Raw genomic sequence first — 23980 nt, forward strand, 5'->3', positions numbered from 1 at the left:
GTGCAGATGTCTAATGATTTGGAAATAGCCTGTAATCTTAAAGAAAGTTTCCAAATACAGTGTGACTAATTCAAAACGGTTGACAAAACTTCATCCAGCCAGGATCTCCTACTGAGTAGCTAAAGAAACACTTCTCAAAATGCAGTATGGAGACCCAGCTTTCAAACAGGTAGAAGCGCCTGTGAAACAGAAGGATGCATTATAGCTGAACATAAGTTTGGCAGTGACTAGGCCATTCCAGTCACTGGTCAAATTACAGATCTTCCTGTCTCATTAAGTAAAGCACTGCTGGTAATATATAAAACTGTTTTTTTGTTTTGTTTTGTTTAACTTAAGAAGCTGTACAAGACATTATCATCAGATTTTGCTTTGCATTCTCAAAAGAAAAAAAATCCTGGACATCTCATAGAGAAAAAAGCTCAGATGAAAATCGGGTCTAAAATCCAAGAAACCATAAAACCCAAAATATAATCCCCTACTCCCTGCCTTGCTGGAATTACGTTCCTTCAAAATTTTCACTCTTTTCAGAGTTGGTGTTCATATGACTTCACATTCCACTGGAAAGGCTCCTCACAGATCTAATCGATGCACTGTTATGAAAGCAAAATTTTAGGCCTGGTGGCTATGCAGATGATAATTGATACTGCTACATATTCATAAAAACTGCAAAGCTTTGACAGCATTTATGCACACAGCGAAATTCTACAATTCAGTAACCATACACAAGTAGTAGACCAAAAATAAACTAAAGATGAAACAGCAGGCATAGACTTCAGTTAATTGTTCTGCCTGCCAACTGTTGTCTTCATGTATACATTGTGTTGCAAAAATTATGTCCATGTGTTTGATGAAAGAAACCTTTCCTGATAAACTGTGGTTGTAATTAGGAGGTAAAAGATGAGATAAGCTTTACTTCCCCCATCGTAATTCTACAAGGTCATCCAATCCAACATCCCACTTGCCAGAAAAAAACTCTTTCTCTGAAAAAAAAAAAAAAAAAAAAAAAAAAAGAGGAAAAAAGCTGTGGAAAAGACATAGTACTTACCTTTCTACAACAGTTAAGATGGGAGATCTGGACATTTGATTTAGCTTTCCGTGGAAAAAGTAGTTGCCTTTAACAGCTCACCTTTTTATTGATGGAATGGGAAAAAACATCTTAGACAGTGAAAGACATGGATTTATTTTTGCTGACCTCAGTATCTTTGTTTGGCTGTATCTAGCTTGAAACTTCACATTTGTAATGAAGGAAAGAGAAAAAAAAGGCTTAATGAGTTAAAGTTATTTATATACTCTACAGTAACTGGGACTGGTTATGTTACTGCCCCTACTCATTTTCTGCCTCCCTTTTTTTCTCCTAATTGCCACAGACATCCCTGGCTGTATGAGGCTCCTCACGTGCGCCAGAAGGCTTTTGTCTTTTTTCTTATAAAGCAAAGAAGAGTTAGTCTCTTCTACTTTTTGTGGCACATCATCAACAATATTACAAAGAACAGGAGGGATACACTGAAGCCAATTTCTGCTCTTCAGCACAAAACAAGTGGCTCCTATTTTACTGTATGGAAGATTTCTAGAGGATGTTCTCAGGTAATTAGGAAAGACAAGTAGAGTTATGATTTGTACACATTTATCTTGGTGTCTCACATTTAAAACCATAAATAACTACAAAATGGCAAGAGGCAAAAGCACGAGGGCACAGAGAAAATAACAATAAAAAATAACGAAAATATCAAAAGGAACAGACTGCAGAAGAACAATTTCCTATTTAAAAATCATTACTACATTACATAGGCTAGTATGGTACCTGCATGATTAACCCATCAAAAGCTAAATGCAGTCCAATTAAAATATACACTGTCAATGTAAACTCTCACATTATATAATGAAGAAAAGCTAAGAGACATTAAGATTCCTTGTCCCTTACAAATCCACAGCAATCCTCAGCTGGAAATGTTAAAAAAAAATAAATAGGTTGGAATCCTTTTCAGAACAGAAGATTTCAAACTACGTTCTTTTCCCTTTAAAGAACACGCGGGTTTTTGTTTCTGCCTCAAAGATGAGTTGTACTCAGCTCTGGTGACGCTGCATCTCAAATACTGTGTTAAGTTTAGGGCCCCTTACAATAAGAAAGACACCAACGCCTGAGAATGTGTCCAGAGAAAGTCCATGAAGCTGGAGAGGGGTCTGGAGCACAAGTCTTATGAGGAACAGCTAAGGGAATCAAGATCTGAGAAGATGCTCAGGGGAGAACTTACTGCACTCTACAACTTGAAGAGAGGTTGTAGCAAGGTGGGCTTTGTCCTCTTGGGCAACAGGGAGAAGATGAGGGGGAATGGCCTCAAGTTGTGCCAGGGAAAATTCAGGTTGCATGTAAGGAAAAAATTCTTCTCTGAAAGAGTGGTAGGACACTAGAAGGAACAGGCTGCCCAAGAAAGTGGTTGAGTCACTGTCCCTGGAAGTGTTTAAGAAGTGTGTGGATGTGATACTAAGGAACATGTTTTAGTGAGCAGTATTGGTGGTAAGTGGACAGAAGGACTAGATGAACTTAGAGGTCTTTTCACAATGATTCTGTGATTCGATGATTCCAGCTGAATTGAGCAGACATTTAAAAGAACAGACTTGAACATTTATTCAGGTCAAATTCTCCATAAACTATACGTATGCATCTTTCATTACCTTCACATATACAGCACACGGCGGCAATTATCAGTTTATTTGTGGCGTATCTAATATCAACTCCTTTTTAAAACTTACTTTACAAAAACTGATGATTATGTCAAAGTGAAACTTTTCTCTGCAGTGGTCAAATAATCAAAGAAATCAGACTTCTTAACATTTCTGATGAGCTCAAAAGATAAGCTCAAACGATCGTAAGTTCCTTTCACATGGGAGAAGTAGCATTAACTCTAAAATGTCAGTCTCCTTATCTTCAGGAATAGCTCAAAACAATCCTAATAATACAAGCCATTGACAGAGACAGAAATTCTGAGTTTATTTTGTTCAGTAGGTTACTAGGGCATTCAAACCAAGGTGAAAGAAATAGACTAGTATTCCAGAAGAAAAATAAAGATGAAAATTCGATTTTATTTTAAAAAAATTGAATAACGTCTGGAAATAAATAAAATGCAGTACTATATCTTTGCTAAGAGGTAAAGTGAGGACACAAGGAAGCTCTGCCACTGACATAAAATAACATTCTGATCCAATGTCTCAGTGACCCTACTACATTCCTCTGCTCACCTTGCAAGCAAAATCCTATCAAGCCCTATATATTTACTTACTTTTCTTTTAATACATTCAAAGGAAAGATGCCCCCAAGGCACAAGGTAAATTATCCCAAGATATGATAATCAACAAACAGTACAGCGTAACTGATAAACTTCCCAATGCAAACACCGTAGTATCTCATTTATTTCTTGGACTGGTGGCAGACAATACCTTTGTGCTTAGATATAATCTTGATTCCCCCACTGCATTATTACTCTTAGTACAGAAAAACAGCCATCACAGTTTCCATTCAACCATCTTCTAAAGGCATTTTTCAGTTCCTAGTCACAAATCTGCCTGTGACTATCCTTTAAGGAGAGCTAGCAAATCCTGCTAGTTACATCAAGAGAGCCCCTACATGCAAAGAAATTGCATTCAACAAACCAGCACAGACCCCATAAAACAGCTGTACAACCATGATCCATCAACCAAACAAATGGCTTGCATATCATAAGGAAACATCTGATGAGAATAGTGATTATGCGTGAAGAGTGCAAGTGAAATTATGAGGACAAAAACAAGAATGCTATGAATGGTGCTTCCTTCCTAGTTGAGAATTATTTTATTCCTTCTATCCACTCACGAAACAGAGTTGAGATTGTTTAGTTTTGACATTTTTGTCCCATAAAAATCAACAGTTGGAGAAAACTGGCATACATTTTCCTACAGAGCAAGCTTCCCTTTACTTTACATATCACTTCAGTACGTGAATATGTATTTCATCAGTTTATCTTGATTGTGTTAGGACTTTCAACTGAATTCATCTGTAAAAGGAAGATCTATACTGAAACCTGTTATTTATCTGTTTATCTATATTCTTATTAAACAAAGACATTCAGTATGCCACTGAGCTGAAACACAACTACACTGAAAACTGTCAATTAATACAATAAAAAAAAAACAACCCAAAGACCAAAGTCCCCTGTCTAGTAATAAAGCCTTTCATTTTTTTCTTTGAACAACTTCATAGGGAATTCAGAGAGCCAGACTTCTATGTTTTTTGCCTCAAAGTATTTACTCTAAAATGCAATAAAGACCTGTAAACTGCAAGTTTACATCAACTGTAGATTTTGAATGAATATTATTAAGAAGACTGCTCCAAAAGCAGTAACAAGAACAATCTTAGCAAACCGTGATGACAAACTTCTACATAGTGACCGAAATGCCTTCTTCCTCTTTAGTAAGTTAGCTTTGATAAGAGAGAATTAAAATATGTTTAACAGACTGTAGCATTCACTAAGGATTTATTCTGCAAAGATCTGCATAGTCAGACCCTCTCCAAGTAAGAAATGCCTAAGCAAGTTCAGAAAGTAATCAAGTAAAATTCATGCCTGAAAATATGTATCAGGAGCTGTTAAATGCAGCAGATACAATCTCAGATTCAGTGAATCTGAAGTAACAAACTTCTGCTGTTTATTATTTTAAGGGGTGTTATACCATGTCAGAACATTTGCCCTACTCTTATGTTCTCTATGCATCCCTTTTGGCTGCTACTCAGGGGAAATACTGGTTGAGTTTGACAACTACAACTCTTCTATATCTGTAGCCAGAAGCAGTTACCAAAAGTCACAAATGCATTCTGACTCAGGTTCACAGTTGTAACTCCAAAAAACGCAGAACTCCCTAGCCTGGATTAGCCAAGTACCCAGGGCACAGAGAGAAACCCAAGAACAAAGACACAAGACTCACCCATGCATTCATGCTGTAGTCCTTTCCCATAGTATCCTTTTTCACAAATGCACTCAAACTGGCCAGTGTGAGTGCCACATTTACAGCTTGCCATGATGTCACAGCAGTTCTCATTCGCCTCACAGAGATATGAACAGTGTGATATATCTTCTTGGATATAACTACCAGAGGGCAGGTCTGAAACAATATCAATTTATTAATTAAAAAGTCCAACCTCAAAACCCCTAAGAGTATATTATGTAACTAGTATGATGTTTCTGCAAAAGTTCTAAGCTCTAGTGATGGTAGCATGAAATATACCATTGCACAATATAAGAAAAACTTGTTCTTACTATGGAAAAATGCCCACTGAAACCAGTGGTGCAAAGAGTCTCAAGTTTTCTCACTTGTCTTGGCTTGATTCTAACACTGTCAGAAGACAGTCTTGCTCCGTACAGAAGCTGCTGAGACAGCTTCTCCTGAGTTTGGTGGGTGCTCTCACTGGCATAAGGAGAGTATTTGATCATGGAATGTACAACTTGTTGGTCATATAAAAAAGAGTAAATCTTTCCTTTCGTGCATTCACAAAAAACAATTTAACTGGAACAAACAGAATAACAGTAAAGCACATTACTTATGTAAAAGTGGCATTCTTTTTAAAAGTAAATACAGCAAATAAATACAGCAGCTAGTCTGATGCATGTACTATGTCACTCAAGCAGCATTGGCTTTCATGCAAAGGTCTACCTGTGTTCTCACTTGCTAAACTTCTGCTTTTCATTAAGGCTTTTTAAGAATAAAGTAGATCAAAAAAAGATAAAAGTCCAGTTCAAATTTGCTTTCCATCTCTTGCTCTTTCCAGTGTTATTGATAAAAACAGATCATATTTACATATTATTATACACAGGAATCTAGATTTTTTTTCGCAACAAACAAGCTTGCATTGGTGTGTAAAACATCCAAACTGGAAAGGCTAACGGTAAGGTACATACTGAGGGTCCCCTTTGACAACCATGTAGCTATCTACAAGGTTCATCTAGTCAAACAAAAGTCACACTAGGCCAAGACCATAGCGTCTTCTTCCTTGGACAAAATAAAGAGTAGGATGGAAGTACAGATATACCAATGAAGAGAATTTAGGTTAATTAGTTAAATTAATAGTTAATCATTTTGCCTGACGAATGAGCATCTTTATTAGAAAGTTAGAGGAAAAAAAAAAAGAAATCTATACTACATGAAGTGCAGTTACAAGACAGTACTGGAGACCTTTATATTTAGCTCTATGTTCTCTGTAGGACTTCTGAAGTCAATACCTTCATGAAGAGCCCTGCGTGCCAGAGCTTCAAATTCGGTAAAACTGTGAAGAAGGTAACAATGATCTTCTTTTGGATGGGAAGCCATGTCATTCAGTTCTCGGATATTCCCCTGCCATATCCCAAAGGTGAAGATCTCCACTCCAAATTCACGCAAGGATGCTGCAATTGGTCTTGGGTCTCCACCATTGGAATATCCATCAGTAATGAGAAATATCACCTTTGTGGAATTCCCACGGGCATGTCGCAGTATTTGCTAAAAGAGAAAATGAAATGGTACACCTCAGAAAAGTGTTGTCAGCCATTGGTTTGAATACTGCTTTCCTAACAGTTCAGCTCCTTTCACTTAGCTTGCACAGCTAATTTAAATCTTTGCAGGCTACTTATCATAGCAAAGAAAAATAATCTACAAACAGTATTGTGGTTAGACAATGTTAAACACTGACTCACACTTCAGATGGACGAAGTCTGCCTTATCACAACTGTGAAATCACGACATCATCTGAAATGAGACACTTTCATATTGACTGGACAAGTCAATCATGCATCACACAAAACCAAGCCTGATCAGTCTTTTCGCAACTTGGTCTGAAGTTTGAATGGATATATTGAGAATCTATTGTGATACCCTGAGGACAAAAGTTCAGATGCTACCAACCATCTCAGTGCCGCGGGTATGACACGAATGTATATCAGCTGGCAAGCTGGTCAATGTCTTTCTGTTCAACACATGAAAGCCACTTGGTTCCAACCTTGCTAGTTTTGCCATGCAGGAAAGTGAAAAACTCATCAAACCATACCATGAAAGTATACTGCAAATGGTAGCATACCCACTCTCATTATTGTGGCTTTCAGTATGTGGACTGTGGACAAATCCTCTACAGTTTGTAAGGGATAAATAAGAGAAACAATTTTGTTTTCAATAAACGTTATTTCACTCAAAAAAGCCACCAATGTATTAGAAAAAAATGTAGAGATCAACATATCAACAGCAAATATCAACAGTAGTAGAAGAATTAGTCAAAAGCATATATACACATACATATCTATATATAAAGATACTCACATATTCACATATCTATCTATCTATATATAGATATACACGTATAGATATATATGTATATATGTGTATCTCTCTCTCTCTCTTTCTCTCTTCTCTCTCTCTCTCTCTCTCAATATATATACAGATCTTGGAAAAATCTCTTACACACAACAATAACTTTTCACATGAATAAACTGTCAGGGGCTAAAGCCTCCACTGGAAATTTTGTCTCTCTACATACTCCTTCCCACCTTCCCTCTACCATTTCCTTTTTTAAAAACTGAAATCCACTGAATTTCTGGAAGACAAATAGTGACTGTATCATTCTCTTTTTATACAAAGCAGATAGAAGAGGCTGATTTACACCCAGTAAGCCCACAAGCAATTTAACAGCATAGATACATCAGCAGAGAACATGTCACAGAGCATGTGTATACACATATATGGGTAAGAAGGAAAAGGTACTGAAACCAATAGGAACAACAGTCCTGAAAATAAAGTGCCCTGGATTTCTGATGTAGAATGCAAAAATACACCTACCCTGATGAGGCTTCATAAGCCTACCTTATGTAGAGAAGTTTCAGAAACAGACAAGAACATAGGACTGGTTAGAAACATGTTCTCAAGTCATTGACAGGCTAACAAATTACAAATAAAAAAGAAAGAATTTATTATATCTACTTCAAAAGAATGACAAGATGGGTTGCTTCTCTAAAGGCACCCTCAGCATGCCCCTCAAGGCACGGAGTCTCCACTCCCAGCAAAACTATACTAGAAAACTTGATCCTGCAGTAACTGCGATTTTACTGATAAAAAACAAAACCTGTAAAGTGACAATAATCACTAGAGTTTCCTATGGCATCATATATTCAGCAGGCATGAACAGAGTTAGGATTCATAACAAATTCTGAAAGTCAGACTTATAAAATAAAACCTGTCTGGATTTTAGATCACAAGCTATACCAGTCCAAACGACCTGCTGAGATTTTACAATCTTTTTCACTAAGCCTACCTAAATTTCAGAACAACTTGATTTTGATTTTGCAATTCCTTCATTTCAGGTGGATTTCAAAAACAGAATAACAACGTGTACCATAAGTCAAAGCAGAAACCATTGGCACTGTGGTCTGAAACACTACCAAGAAAATGCTGCAGCTGGGGTGGATTCTACTACTGGTGGTATGTAAAACTTAAGGGGAATGAAACCAAATTCTCTTGCAGACAAAATCCTTTGCAAACCAAATCCTCTGTTCTCCATTTTTTAAGTCGTAATTGGAAAATCAGAATAAAGTAAAAAGCCAGAATGAAAAGGATCAGGAAGATAAAGATGGAGGAAAAGACATTATGAAGATAAATAGTAAGAAAAAATATAAATGCCTCAATTTCAAAAATATAAATGCCTGTGTTTTAAAGTAGATGCTATAAAATAAGCAGAATTGTAGGTTGAGAATATTGTGTCATTTTTAAGTTAACAAATATAATTAACTTTTTTACTATTAACCATGCTATTTTAAATCTGAATGTAAGCAACTTACGCTTCTATCAATCTGTTAATGATTCAGGCTGAAATTTTCCACCCAGGATGTTTGTCTCAAGTGAAATGTTTGTTTCAGTAAAAACGGCTTTTATTTTTGAAAACATGATGAGGAAAAACATATGTTCCAACTGCATTTTCTTGTTTTTTGCAACTGTAGTGCCTCTGAGCAGAATTAATTTTCAATCTGCAAGTCATATGATAAAAAGGTAGGCTTCTACCAGACCATGGAAAAAAAAAACAAATCAAAACACTCCATAATCTGAAACTGGTGGACTGAGTTAAAAAACACAACTTTCAGAGGGTGAAGGGACATTCTGGAGACTGCTAGTGCAATTCTTGGAAGATCCCACTCACGAGCATCTTGTTCTAGCAGAATATCATTTCAACTCATGATTATGTTGGAACACGTATCAAAGAGGGAAAAAAAGCTTCATTTTTGTAGAATCACAGAAAGGACCACAATGATCATCTAGTTTCAACTCCCTGCTATGTGCACCAGACCAGGCTGCCCAGAGCGACATCCAGCCTGGCCTTGAATGCCTCCAGGGACGAGACGTCCACAACCTCCTTGGGCAACCTGCTTAAGTGTGTCACCACCCTCTAGGTGAAAAATTTCCTCCTATTATCTAACCTGAACCTCCTGTCTCAGTTTAAAACCATTGCCCCTCGTTCTATCATGATCCACCCATGGAAACAGCCCCTCCTGTTTACATGCTCCTTTCTAATGTTGGAAGGTCACAATGAGGTTTCCCCGGAGCCTTCTCCTCTCCAAGCTAAACAAGCCCAGTTCCCTCAACTTTTCCTCATAGGAGAAGTGCTCCAGCCCTCTGATCATCTTAGTGGCTCTCCTCTGGATCCACTCCAAGAGCTTTGCATCTTTCTTGTACTAGGAGCCCCAGGCCTGGACACAGTACTGCAGATGAAGCCTCACAAGATCTTCAGAGGGGGACAATCACCTTCCTCTCCCTGCTGGCCACCCCTTTTTTAATGCAGCCCAGAACACAGTTGGCCTTCCAGGTGACAAGCACACACTGCTGGCTCATGTCCAGCTTCTCATCCACCAAGACACCCAAGTCGTTCTCTGCAGGGCTGCTCTCAAGGAGATCTTCTCCCAGTTTGTATAAATACCTGGGATTGCCCTGGCCCAAGTGCAAGCACCTTGGGCTTGGCCTTATTGAACAGGACCTTGTTTTGGCAGGACCTGTCTTTGCAATTTCATCAATGCCTTTTCAGCACTGTTTCCCTCTGTGCATAGGACAAAAGTGCATGAACTCTGCATATGTAATTAGCAGACAGCATTACACATGGCATTCTTTTTTTTACCAAGTCACGCTCATAATAGGTAGCAACCAAATCTCCATACTTTTCACAAACTCACAGACATGTCAGCATGGTCAGTAAACAAGCTAGCTGATAGACTCTTAGTATTCTAGACAAAGCAACTCCCATCTCAGAAAGGACCATTTAATTTTTTATCAGAAAATTAACAAGAATCTCTGCTCCACAAAACTAGAACCTCCAGAAACTGCTGTGAAAAATACACAAATGCTCTGTGTTTTCCCAGGAGACCAAGAAATGTTCCCTGGCTGTAGGTTCCATAAGCAACAGCCTACCCTTCAAAAAATGAAAGTTATTAAATGGGTAATATTGGGAAAATACTTGTTTTGAGGGGAAAATATTCTTTAGCTGTATGAGTCTGGGATATGGGAAGAAATTAATAGCTCTTCTGCTCTTTACATCTGAAAAGGCAACTCCTCTGGGGCAGCAATTCGGTCAAAGGCAACCACAAGTACAGCTGGTGGCAAGGGGGAGTGAAGCCATTCTACTGCTACTTAAACATGTAGGCACCAACAGATGCAAGCAGAGGAACCAAAAGCAGGAAGTGACAGACAGATAGGACTGATCCTAGAAATCAAATCAAGGCCACTGACCACCTTGGCCCTCAACTGCTGCAGCTGTAACTCCAGACACGTAATCCCTGCTGTACAACAGAGTAGAGGAAAAGAACAAGAGAAAGAAACATCCAACATTGAAGGGGAAAAAAAAAAAAAGAAAAATATACATACATCTATTTTTATATCATTTGTATATGTCTGGTGGCCCAGTTAGTATTTTGCTACTTTCTGCGAGAGTACAGTGGCACAAAGAACACGTCACCACCCACAGCAGCTAACAACCCAAATAACAGCTTGCTGTCACAAACCTTCTTAAAAGTCGTAGCTTTATGCAGTCACCACAGAGCTGCATCACTCCACTCCTTCTCTCTGTATTTGTGACAAGAAGGGCTACAGAGCTGGAGAAGTGTCTGGAGAACAAGAGGTGCAAGGAGCGGCTGTGGCTCCTTGGTTTGCTCAGCCAAGAGCAGAGGAGCTGAGGGGAGGCCTCATGGCCGCTGCAGCTCTCATAGGAGCAGTGCCAAGGGATGGTCAGGGAGTCAGGGAAAGGTTGTGCCCCAAAGGATGGTGGTGTGTGGAGCCGGGGGTTGGACCCCATGGCACTTCTGCGTCTCTTTCAACTCGAGGCATTCTGTGATTCTGTGATTTTTTGCTTTCTTCAACATCAACTCACTTTCCTCTACCCCAAAACACCTTTCCTCTCCAGAAAGTCCTTTTGAAAGCCATTTTTTTTCCCCTAGAAATTTTGTCTGTTTTAAAACATATGTTCACTTAAGCCCTCAACTTGCAAGCACACACAAAAATGATGTCATGTATTTAGCCAGTCCTCATCAACTTCATGGTTGGTATCTACATAAGGCTGCTTTTTAGTTTTTTTCTTCCATGACAAGGTCCCTTCATAAATTTTAAGGTTCTTCAATAAATAAAACTTAAGAACCCACTGAACAGTACTGGGAAGTTGAAAGGACCCCAAACACCTACTTCTCCTGTATGAAGATCCACATATGCTTCTGATTTTAACATCAAACTAAGCACCAGCCATAAATGAAAATAAAGTGCTGAATGACCAGTTTAATTGAGAGCATGGCCCATTGGATCATGACTATAAATCGATAAGGGATAAGTGCAAACAAATGAAAACAATGGTTTTGATAATTGCAAAGTAATTCATTGGGCCACTTTTCTATCAGCCTCTTTGACTGTTCTACTTCCTGCCCGTCTATGCTTTCCTCACAGGACTGATCAGTCAGTTTCAGCAATTCTTGCAGATCTCAAATAGAACATTTTTTTCACATTAGCATTATAACCATCTGTACTGCATACAATCTCTGTTTAGTGTGTACAAATAGCTGGCAGACTTGACATTTCCTCTGTGCCAGTAACAGCCCTTAAAATTAAAAAAAATGAAGTCTTGTGCAATAGAAAGTTATCGTACAAAATTCTGCTCTAGAAATTCACTACTCCAATGCAAAATTAAACTCTCAGCAGTACAGTCACAAAAACATCTAAAACTCAAAATTCTGTGCTTCTAATATTGGTATAAAGTTTGTAATACACAATCATGGGATGAGCAGCATCCCATGCTCATCAACCAAAGACCTGTCAGCCATTGAAGTGCCACAGCAATGAGAGTGTCAAGGTTCTTTGTTACTGCCTCAATTACATGTTCTGCATCTAATCCATAAACATTTGATCTTGTGCCTAATCCCTGTCCTTATTCAGTATCTGTCTTTTAAAGAGGATTTTTACCGTAGAGAATTTGCAATTCATATATCAGTCTACAGGGAAACAAACCGAAATGGGTCAATCTGTCTCACTCCACAAACTAAGCCATTGCTAACTGCTAGCATCAGTCAGCCCCGGTATCCTTGCCAGGGGAAGCCTGTCTTAAAAGGTTTAAGTTGGAACCTAGCTTTCAAAATCATATTATCCAAGCATTAACTACACTGCTCTTTGTACACCATGTAGGGAATAACCTAAGGCCTACAAAGTGAATGTTACACATTGTAGGCCAGGAAGATCCATCACTGTACCTCAGAAGTGAAAAAGAAAACCCTCCATTACTGAGCCATTTATCTCTGCTGTACCAGTAAACCACTTACAATGAACGTGCTATCACCCCAGGAATTACAGAGAAGCTACAAACCATGGGAAGAGTACTCAATAGAACTAGATGACTCTTTTCTCAGAGGATCACTTATTCACTACAAAATAAATAACATCCAGTTAATAATATCGCTAACTTGAAAATAATAAAGTCACTAATACATTTCTATTAAAATAAATAAATTATGTTTCACTATACAAAGCACTACACAGATTTGATAATTTATAATTTCAAATACAGTATGTCTTAATTTTTTAGGGATAGGTTCAGAAGGGGATCTGCATGCCATTCACAAAGGGAAATGGCAATGCAAAAATCCTTCTATGAAGCTCACTCTGAGTTTTAAGATTCCTCTGCTCTCATTCTTCTTGCAGGCAAAAAGTCAAAGCTTGGCAATAAAACTTTATCTAAATGAATATTCAGAAATGGGGAAAAAAAATCTGTACTGAGATCGACTCTGTTGATGGAGTTGAGGCATCTCATCAGCAAATCCTGGGAAATCCCCAAAAGGTTGGTAAATTCACAGGACTAATGCAGAGCTAGGAAGACCATGAATATCGTTCCCTGTATCATCGTGTATATATTATCCCTGTTCACAGAAGAGCTGGTATATCTCCTATGCTTCCTCTCTAACGCCACAAACGTCTTCTTTCTCCACCATCTCGTTCGGTCATTGTACACTGCTACACTGTTCCACTCAGATTTTATCCTCTCTTTAGGTTTTCTTGCCCTTTTCAAGACAATAACTAAAAATGCTTCATGAGATTTTGCTTTCCAATTGTGCCTTTCATCGCTTACTTCTGCACTGCTTCATAAACTCCAGAGAATGAGCTGTCACTTATATGTAAGCAATTATTTGTGGAATTTTCTCTGAATATTCACCTAGCAGAAACTGCATTCAAAATTCAGAGAAAAGACATGCCTTCAAAGAGTGAATCTGTGTATTTAAACAGTACCGCAACTAAAAGGAAGAAAATAACAAACAAAAATAATAAATACTTAAAATGAAGCGATGTTGAGATGGTCCAGCCTTGCATTACACTGACTTTCATTTCAGTAATAACAAGTACTTCAGTAACAGTACTTCAGAAACAATGTACTATCTCTGTAAATTATTTTCTCACTATTCATTTCTGCAACAAAATCATGTGCACAATCTGTGCATGTAGCTTTCTGTCTTTCCTATCCTTCTTCATCATATCTTCAAATTTCATCTGTTCTTTATGCAATATTACATTCTCTGTATGGAACCACCTTTCCTTCATTCTTCTAATTTTTCCAAATTAGATGTGATTTCTACGTATTTTAGAAAGAACTTTAGAACATTTTGCAAATAACGCAGTGCAAGAATCTTAACTAAGAAAGTAAGTTGTATTTTTTCATGTATCTTTGTAAAAATGCAGAGCCAGAATCCTCTCAGTAGCAGCACGAGGTGCAAATGAGAAGCTACAGGCACAAACTGGAACACAGGAAATTCCACTTAAAGAGGAAAATAGTCCTTATGGGTGGTCAATAACTGAAAGAGATTTTCCAGAGAGGCTATAGTGTCCATTCTTGGATGTATTCAAAACCCAAATGGACAACGACCTGAGTAATCTGATTTTGTTCCCTTTCTGGGTAGGGAAGCTGGACCAGATGGTCTCCAGAGGTCTGTCCAACCACAACAATTCAGCGATTCTGTGGTTTAGTGATATGAGAAGAATATCTGAATTCCAGTTCTTAGTGTTTATTTCTAACCTTATTTAATCCTTTTATGGAAATGGATTCTGCTTGTAACATTTGTGTTGCATTTTCAACAGTTCAAATACTGCTGCACAGTTAAAAAGTGATAACATGCATTTTGTACAGTTTTAAAAATGGAGAAATCCCTCCTATCTCAGTCAGCAAAGCTATTCACTTCAAGACAATCATATTCAGATTGCCTAAAGGCTATTTATTCCCCCACCATCAAAAAACCCCCCAAACCATTCACAAATCACCATTGTTTTCACAGCCACAGGAGCTACCACATTATCTTTTTGACCCAGATTCAGCTCCACACAAGTGCTGGGACTGTTGGGTCTGCTGACTTTGAAAATTCAGGTGGTTTGCAATTTTGAGTTCCAAACTAGAAAAAACAGAATGCACCTACTTACCAGGAAACAACTAACACATCACACTGAAGTCTTCTGAATTGGACATTAGAAGACATTATATACACAACTATTTCCTCAGCTCTTGGTGCCGTATAAATTTTATCAACAAATTACTTAGGAATGTGAACAGCTGCTGCAGGCCTTGTACACTGCTATGCTGTGTGTTATATTCAAATCACTGTCTTGCTAACAGACCTCAGTTACATTTGAAACATATAAAATCCTAATTATCTTTCTCTCTGAGCAACTGCTATTACTAATACAATCAAGATGTTATGTGATTTCCATAGTATGCTCTGGTCTTCTGCTAGTAATAAAAAATGCTCTTAAATACTTTACTGAATACTTAATTAATCTTCATGTATTTTCAGACCAAGAATCCACACCACTATTGACTGGTGCATCTGCCAAGTATACATATTTTTTCTGTGCTTGTTTTAAACATTCATTATTCTAAAAAAGCTGAACCAAGTAATTATTACCAACATGACAAGCACCCTTCCTGACCTGTCTCATCTACTGTCAGCTGTCACTGATAAATTATCTTCCGAAAATCTTACTTTCTTCCAGGACTGCTGTAATCAAGCAACATGAACATATGGCTGTCACTTGTAAGAGCTGTCTCAGCCTGATGGAGTGTGTGGGAGTATTTGGTACAGATACAGGGCATACAACTGGACACCCTGCTTCACTGCTCATCTGTTTAACAAATTACACTGCCTAAATGCTAAAGCTTTTTACAGGTTGCCTGTCAGATTCAAGGAGGTTCTTCATCTTCCTGGCTGAAGTTACCAGAGAGACTACAAACCAGTTGGAATAACAATTTTAACACAGTGTTTTGTTTTTAATTGTGCTCACTTCATAGAGAAGTAGCTCAAAAACTTGAATAGGGACGAGGTCACACGAAGAGGCTTTGTTTGAGAATTTTAACACTCCAGACTTGCTGTTCGGGTCTTACTTCAAATCCTTTTACCAGGAAAGACTGGGAAAAAGGAGGAAGGACAACAACAAGGTCAAATACCAAATTTTGACCAACCTGATCTCTCTGTTAGCAGAACATCTTTCTGATTTTGCCAGGAGCATGTTTTTCAAGAGTTAAAGTTTGCTATTGCCGTTAGCTGAAGAGCAACACTGCTCTAATTTCCAGAGCTAAATTCCAAGCCATAAGCATTCTGTGTTGCATGCAAAATGCTTAAATTCCAGTAACAGGTGGAACTAGAGGACAGAAGCAAAAATGTGTCACAGATTGTCCACAGAGTATTACACACTGAATATTTATGTGGAGGAACATATCAGGAAGTATCACCAACATGATATTCTAACATTTTTATTTTGCTGGAAAAGCCTCTTGTAAGGTTGAAGAAAGTATTATAAATAAAACAATTACTTTCATTCTGACCTCTTCAAAACTGTAATGACTGTACTTCCCAGTTCGAGGAACAAATTACTCCAGGCACATCCAACCTGCAGCCTGGCACAGCTCACAGTGTGGCCACCACCTACCCCACAGCATCATGATGGCAGCTCTTCCTGTTGAGTGGCTCAGCCCAGCCCTGTGTGCACACACATCACCCAGCAGCAAACAAACATTAGTGTGCTATCAAACTGACCTGGCCTAAAACCAGGGCACAGTGCTGTGCCAACTCATGCGATAGAAAATCTGTTTATTCATTTTAATATATTGCCTGAACACAGTCCTGTGAGCAGAAAAAAAACAGGCAGCCATTCCTTTATAAATAAATCAACTTGAGGACAGGTTTCAATATTACCAAAAACTTGTCATTTTTTCTGTATGTCTTTGACTCCAATTTCAGTCCACATGAATACATGATCTGCACATTTTCAAACGTATAGACTTACAGTCAGATATTCAACTCAAAATCCTGATCATGTATCTCTACTGAACTTTCATAATCTCCCTCTTATCAGAGAGAAATATCCCTCTCTTCACTGTCACGTCCTATTCATGTCATTGCTTTTGGCAGTACGTTCATTGGCGTACAACTACTTTCAAGAGTGAAGCACAGAAAAAAAAGTTCATCAAAAATCTCAGATGAACACCTCCAGAGCTCTCTAAGAATTGTAGCTACTTCCACTGAAGCAGACTGATACATTAGTGTCACAAAAAGAGAGGTCACATATCCACTAGTAGTATGGTTTTGTTGCTCTCATTTTTTAACAAAAAATATTAAAAATATGTTTTGTTACTTAGCTACATTACATGTATTATACATTTTAAAATTCTGAAAGTAATGCTTACTATTCTATGATTCTGGCCTGTGGTATGGTGATATGACCTGTGACGTCAGATGGTGATCTGACCTGTGGATGTTGGTGATATGGCAGTGGGGGCTGAACCTTCCCAACAATATCCTGTTATATTTTGTTGCCATGAGACAGATGGCAGCAGAGGGGTACTCTGACATAACACTGACATGGAAGTGTGGATGAAGCAAAAGTGTGTCACTGAATTCCTCCATTCATCAATGCTGAACATTTGTGGAGATGAAACAGTGAATGTGAGCATAATGAGGCAAAGTGGGGTGTATTTCAGTAGTGGCAACAGTGACAGCAATTACCTCCACTGGTGCAGACTGGTACAAGCATGGCATGCAGGCCCCTGTTCATTGCTGGCGAAAATGCAGAGTTGATGGTGATGTCTATGATGAAAAACAGTGCCTTGTAGCTGAGAACTTGCTCTATTAAAAAGAGTTACTGTGCTCTTGTATGTCCTGTAATTCTCATGGAAATAAATAGGAGGCATTACTTTCAGAGTGCCCTATGTATATGTGGCCCAAGACAATCCCTCTTCACTCAAAGCTGCCCAGGCAAGCCGAAAGGTTGGACATCAATGAATTACTTAGTGATGTTTCTCGTTTGGCTTTGTGCCTCTGGGGGAAACATGATAAAACATACTTCCCTGCAGAGATACTAACTTTAAAGAATGAGGATCAGAGGTACTGGGCCACTCTGGCAAAGGCTCTCAGAGAGGAGGACAGAAAATTATTTTCTCAGGAAAAATTAACTCTATTCTTGAAACATTTACCAAAAAATAACCCACATATTATAGTGGTGAAAAGTTTATTTCATTGCTTTGTTACTTCTGCTAATGTATCAATAGGACTTTATTCCTACTGCAATGTTTCCCACCTTTTCTCTGCCTCCGTGTGTTATGCTGGGAAATGGCTAAGGGCTTGTGATGCTGGGCTGTAAATAATAAAAGTGCCTTTTAAAAGAGGCTTGTCTCAGCAAATAAGCAACGCAGCAGATACTGGCGTACATTTCCCTTTGGAATTCCAAACCTCCTCTTCTCCTCACCTATTCAGCTGGCTGACAGAACACAGGTCAGAAAAGATGCTGAACACTGTGCTGTATAGATTCGTCCAGTCAGGAACGTCCATTTCAGCTCTCGAGAGATAAAAGTCTGGAAAATTGTTGAAATCTGATCAAAGGAAAACTGCAAGATTACAGTTAGACTAGCATCTGCAACATAGGAAAGCCGTCTGAGGTAGGCCCACAATTGCAAGACAAGGGACAACTATTCCATAATGGGGTCTTCCCCAATGGTAGAGCCAAGTCCCCTGCTGGATAAAGCAAGAAGAAACAAAACAGCCTTCTTTGTGCCGAAACAAACACCAGAGGAGCTGTCCATTTTCTATAGGAAGCCTCTTTTTTTTCCTCCTGTCTTTATATGTTTGGTATATAACAACTGAAGAACATTATCAAGAGTAAAATATGCTACTACTGGTGAAATAAGTGAAAGGATCTCTCACAAGGACAAGAACTAGACTTCACATGACTACTTCCAATCACCTCAGCAAAATCGCTCCCATTACTAAAATACACTTGTCCATTTGCATAGCTCCTTGAGATCTTTCTTAAACAGTGTAAAAGCTTCTTTACTTCTGAAAGGCAGTGCACACACAGTCTCCTACTCAAAGTAGATGAGAAAGTCAGAAAGTGTTGCCCATCACTACATCATTCAACTCTACTCCACATAGCATCACCGAGTCTTTACAGGTGGAAGTCATTAAGCTCTCTATGAAACAATATACTTATAATCATCTTTTTAGACTTGAAAGACTGAGCCACTCAGCCACTCAGGAAATTAGTAAAAATTGATGTACTTTCCACAGAACTTCAAGATTTGCATGGAGAGTATGACTTAGACTACATCTCACAGTTTCAAAGTTCTTATTTCTGCTGTGTATAACCACAAACATATTTGAGTATCACTGGCCAAACTCTCAGCAGTGCAACAAGCAATAAATCATATGCCGCAATGAGCATCTGAAAGTAAAAGACAAAAAGAACTGTATCTTCTAGTTCTTTTGTGGACTGGTTTGTCATTCTCAGAAAAAGATGAATAAGCAAATTTCTAGGCAAAAAATGTACAGAAAAGTAAGGACAGATGGTAACTTGAAAACTTCTGAACCAGATTTTACTAAGTCACAAACATGGCATGAAATACTGTAAGTCACTCCATTTGATAACGATTATTTTATATATAATATTCTGCACTGCTATTACTTACCCCTAGTACTCATATTAACATATTATTGGAGTATATCCAGTGGTATAAAAATCATGGTTTGGGAAAGAACACAGTTCTAAGTATTAAAGAGTTGACATTCTCACACCATGAAAACCAATTCTCTAAAAAAGCAACAAAAAACTGAAGACCACTTCAATAGTATTTTTTGCTTTTCATCAGAACTACCAAACCTATTGCTTCTAGGGACACTGGAGGAAGAAGAACACGAAGAATAAGGAAAGGGTACCTAAGAGCTCACTTCGGTTCAGAATCCGGAGCTACAAAGTCTGTTTACACATCTGCAGCACCATACACTCAATGGAGAAAGAGATGCTGCAGAGATCCTCACCTAGAATTGCCATACTGATGTGCTGTGCATGGGAACAATCCAGCTCTACATGGACGGAAGACTCCGGACTGAGGTGCTGGAGTCTGCCTTAGGCAGGCTACGTCTCTTCTACACCTTACATCAATCAATTTAGTCTTCCCTGCAGCTCTGCCAGGTCAAAATAATATCAAGCACTCTCCTCCAGATCCTGCGGTATGTCTTTCAGATACATACTTCAACATTTTAAAAACTAAAATTACTCTTAACTTAAAAGGAAGATAATTAATTGCTAACCTGCTAAATATCAAACTTCCAAATCACATACTTCTACTTAGAACAAAATGCCTGACAATTCTGGAAGCACAAGCAGACCAATTTCAGAAAAAAGTTTTCCATCAGAGAAAATAGTTACTCCATTTAGTCCTGTATGTATTACACATAAAACTTCCTGCCAGTCCTGGCCAATAAGCCAGAGAAAAATGAATTACTTCATAAACTTTTAAGGTAGCTCTATTTCAGCTAGGTTCAATAGCAATGAACCATGTATGGATGTCCATACGTTGCCTCTGACCCTGTTTCATTAGTCTTGCCAGCAAAACCTATGTGAAACTGCAGCATGCACAACTACTGCTTTTCACAGCCACCACACTGATTAAAAGCGGAGTTAGAGCTGACACTAATGATGGCTGACAGGAACTGCACTCCCAATTTGCTCAGGGGTTATTAACAACCAGCTCTGCTGACCAGAGAGTAAACCAGATTGACTTCTGTTTTCTTCACTGTAACCTTTAACACAGAATCCAAGGCTGTCATCAGAACCCATGCAGACCCACTCCTGTCAAACAGTCCATCAGTTCCATCTGACTGAAGGTATCATTTGATATGTGGAGAACAGTGCCATAAGGTATACTAGATCTCCTGCTCTCTCATTACTAGCTGCTGATTTTGCAGAGGCCACGGGAATTTACATCCATAAACTCACTTCTGGTAAGTAAGCAACATACATGACTGTAAATGCAAATCTTGTCAGTGCAATAACACAACTTTTTTTTTTTTATAAATAAAAATACATCCAACTTACATACTTAAAAATTGTTTTCAATTTTTTGCGTCAATATCTTCTAAATTTCAAAATGAGATACTGAATTTGAAAATGCATTTGAATTATAAGCGAACTGCTCCAAAGGGTAATAATGTCACGTCTTGTGCCTCTGACATATAGAACAAACAAAGCCACTGTGACATATTTAAACAAGCATTAAATAAGCATTAACAGTGTTTACCCTAAATTGGTATGTGCTTACATTCTTTTAAGGGCTATTTTTCATGTTTGTTAATTGGATGATAACAGAAGACTGTATCTGACATACTGGTTGGCCATTTATCATGCCTCCTCAAGATCAGGTTAGATACAAAAGTCAGATTTCATTTGTACAGACAAGATAAAATCAGAAGTAGAAGATGTGTCAGATGTGTCTGTAAGTGTTATGACAGACCTTTCACTTAAGTACACTACTGACTTCTGTGGTGCAAGGCTGAACTTCAAAAGCAAAACCCCTAGTTTTTTAATTAACAATTATCACAAGAACATAGAACAACTTCCAAAGCCTTCATGAATGACTGTTTTGCCAAGTTGCTTAGAACAATTAACTTGTCTGTTTAGGTTGGGCTATGGCTTTTTTAATTCTGACTTCAGTTTAAGAGCACTACAAATTCCAAGTTCTGTATTGAAAAAAATAAATAAATTCTATTTCAGTTACATTGGAAGACAGAATATAGCCTGTCTTCTTAGAAGCAGCACTTATTTTGTCAACAGGCTGCTACATGGAGTAATTTACATTTGTATTTTCATCTTTTTTGAGTCTGTAACTATCAGCGAAGCTTCAGGACATATGAACTATAACAATGAAGCGCTCTTTATTCTGCTAGCACATATGTAACTGGGACTATGGTTAGACTCTCAAGCACTGAAGATGCATCACTGACTTCTACTCCACTGTGGCAGTGCCTCATTTCTGTTCCATAATTAATCTGGCAAGAAATATACACTGCTCCCAAAAGGTGCTTTGGGTGCTGCTGGTAGTGGTTACCTCTCAAGACCAAATGCTCCAACTGAAACACTATTTAATCTAATCCTGGAGTGTGCTGAGATTTTGGAATAGAACAGAATGCCAGGTATATACAGCTGGGAAACTCAGCACTTCATTTCACCAAGTTACTTTCACTTTAGAAGTATCCCCTGAATGGCACCAGCAGCACTTCCTCAAGCCTACTTTCTTCAGTTCTGCTTCAGCTATTCTTCACTGTTGCAAAAGGTCTACAGGCTTCCAATATACAGTACACAATGTGCATAACATCCACTACACATAGGTTGTACTATCCCATCAACTATGTGAAAAACTGAGCCAAAGAGTTCTGAATGAGTGTTTAGTTTCCTGCCCTTCCTTATTATTTCTGTTTATGTATGCATCAGTGGAAAGACTGCTGCACGAGTTCATAATTCTAATATCTCTAAATAACTGCTGTATTTTGTTATGCCAAGAATATTCTACAGAACCCTACATCTGTTCTTCCTAAGATACGCAATCTAAAAAAATAATAGAACAGTGGAAGCCACAGCACTGATGCTCTCTGAAGGAAGTTTTGTAGATCTGAACACTGAGTTTTGAATGACTTCATGCTGTAACTCCTTCCCCATTTATGATACACCGAGTAGTTAAATTAAAATGACATATCCATACTTGCTTTTATTGCATGGAAGATACTGTCAAAGAAGCTTACACTTCTACCCAAGCTACAGCTTTCGGCCATAAGGTGAGGACAGTATCATCAGTTTCAGTCAGTGCTAATATCTTGGGAAGCCAAGACATAGAAACAAGCATCTCCCACATAGTTGTTACTTAACTGCAACCTCACAAAGTAGAGCTTGTGCTATGTCAAAGTAGATGTCATGTCATCATCTAATTTCAGGAGCAGGATACATGGGTTTTGACTGGTACTCTCCGAAGGTCTAATTTTGTTACCTAGTTTCCTCTGTACGCCTGCCTCACATGCTAACAAGTGAAGCTAAAACCAGAAACCTGTAAAGCAGTAGTCAAAGACAAGAAAAAGTTAGCCAGGAGGTCAACCAACTTTACAAGCTAATAATAAGGTCTAACTATATTTCTTACAGATGTAGAGAACAAAATTTTAAGAGCAAAATTGTAATTATAACAAGTCTATCTCTTACATTAGCCAAAGATAAAGCCAAATTGATTTTTTTTTTCTTAAACCATACCTGCAATTCCTGGAGCTCTAGAACAAAGATTATCACAGCAGAAACACTGACACCTTGATTACTGAGAAAAATAACACAAACACTAGGCTCTTTTACACCAGCAAATGTATTTTACACTTCCTAGCTCACACATTAAATGAAATCACAAACAAAGGCACAAAACCAGTCGCTGATAGTAGTTCAGCCTTCCTCATCATGATACTGTCTCCTGGCTGATGTCTTTCCATGTACCTTGTAGGATTCATATTTGACAATTCCACCCAGAAAGTAAAAGTGTGGTATGTGAGCATAGATACTTCTGATAAAGTGTAGAAATTCTGCAAGAAACCCTTCTATAAAGCACTTTTGGAGGGGATGCAAAATTGCAGAGCCAATAAGAAGTCCTTTATGAAGAAGACAGACATTGCTTGGCCATGCAACAGTCAGTGAAACTGAGTAGCTCTGCTTTCAGGGGATGTACAATGTAGTGTTTTGCTGCCATAGGTTCTGGAGAAGTAAACATTAAGTACATCTAACATTCATTTACTACATCCTGCTTCCAGGTCAGCCATTTGACTGCCCTGATAATCTCACAGTTCCCTTATCTCCCTCTCTTTGCCTCACTTTTTCATAAAACTGTTACAGACTTGAGTTAATCACTTTAGGACCTACCCACCTGCATGAAGACTTGAGCGCTAGGAATACATTAGGGAGCTATGTGAAGATAGCACTGCGGGACTGTGGGTTGGTGAGCATGGCAGTGATGGGTTGATGGTTGGACTAGATGATCTTAGAGGTCTTTTCCAACCTTAATGATTCTATGATTATAACAATGTGCTTTCCTCCATTTTCTGTTACAAAAGTACGTAACCGGTACTATTTTGGGGAGTTTGTCATGGCT

The 23980-nt window shown here is 38.3% G+C and overlaps 1 protein-coding gene across 1 annotated transcript in view; it reads right to left on the minus strand.

The window, feature by feature from the left end:
• The window catches only part of SVEP1 (sushi, von Willebrand factor type A, EGF and pentraxin domain containing 1), a 131116-nt gene that overhangs the window by 104164 nt on the left and 2972 nt on the right, over positions 1–23980 (minus strand). The window contains exons 2-3 of the mRNA XM_085212600.1: positions 6246–6501; positions 4954–5130 (exon numbers count right to left, since the gene is read on the minus strand). Coding sequence (XP_085068726.1) covers positions 4954–5130; positions 6246–6501 — 433 coding nt within the window. The remainder of the gene's footprint in view (positions 1–4953; positions 5131–6245; positions 6502–23980) is intronic.

The sequence above is a fragment of the Meleagris gallopavo genome, chromosome Z (assembly GCF_905368555.1).
Source record: "Meleagris gallopavo chromosome Z, MGAL_WU_HG_1.1, whole genome shotgun sequence".
In the NCBI taxonomy this organism is placed as follows: Eukaryota; Metazoa; Chordata; class Aves; order Galliformes; family Phasianidae; genus Meleagris; species Meleagris gallopavo.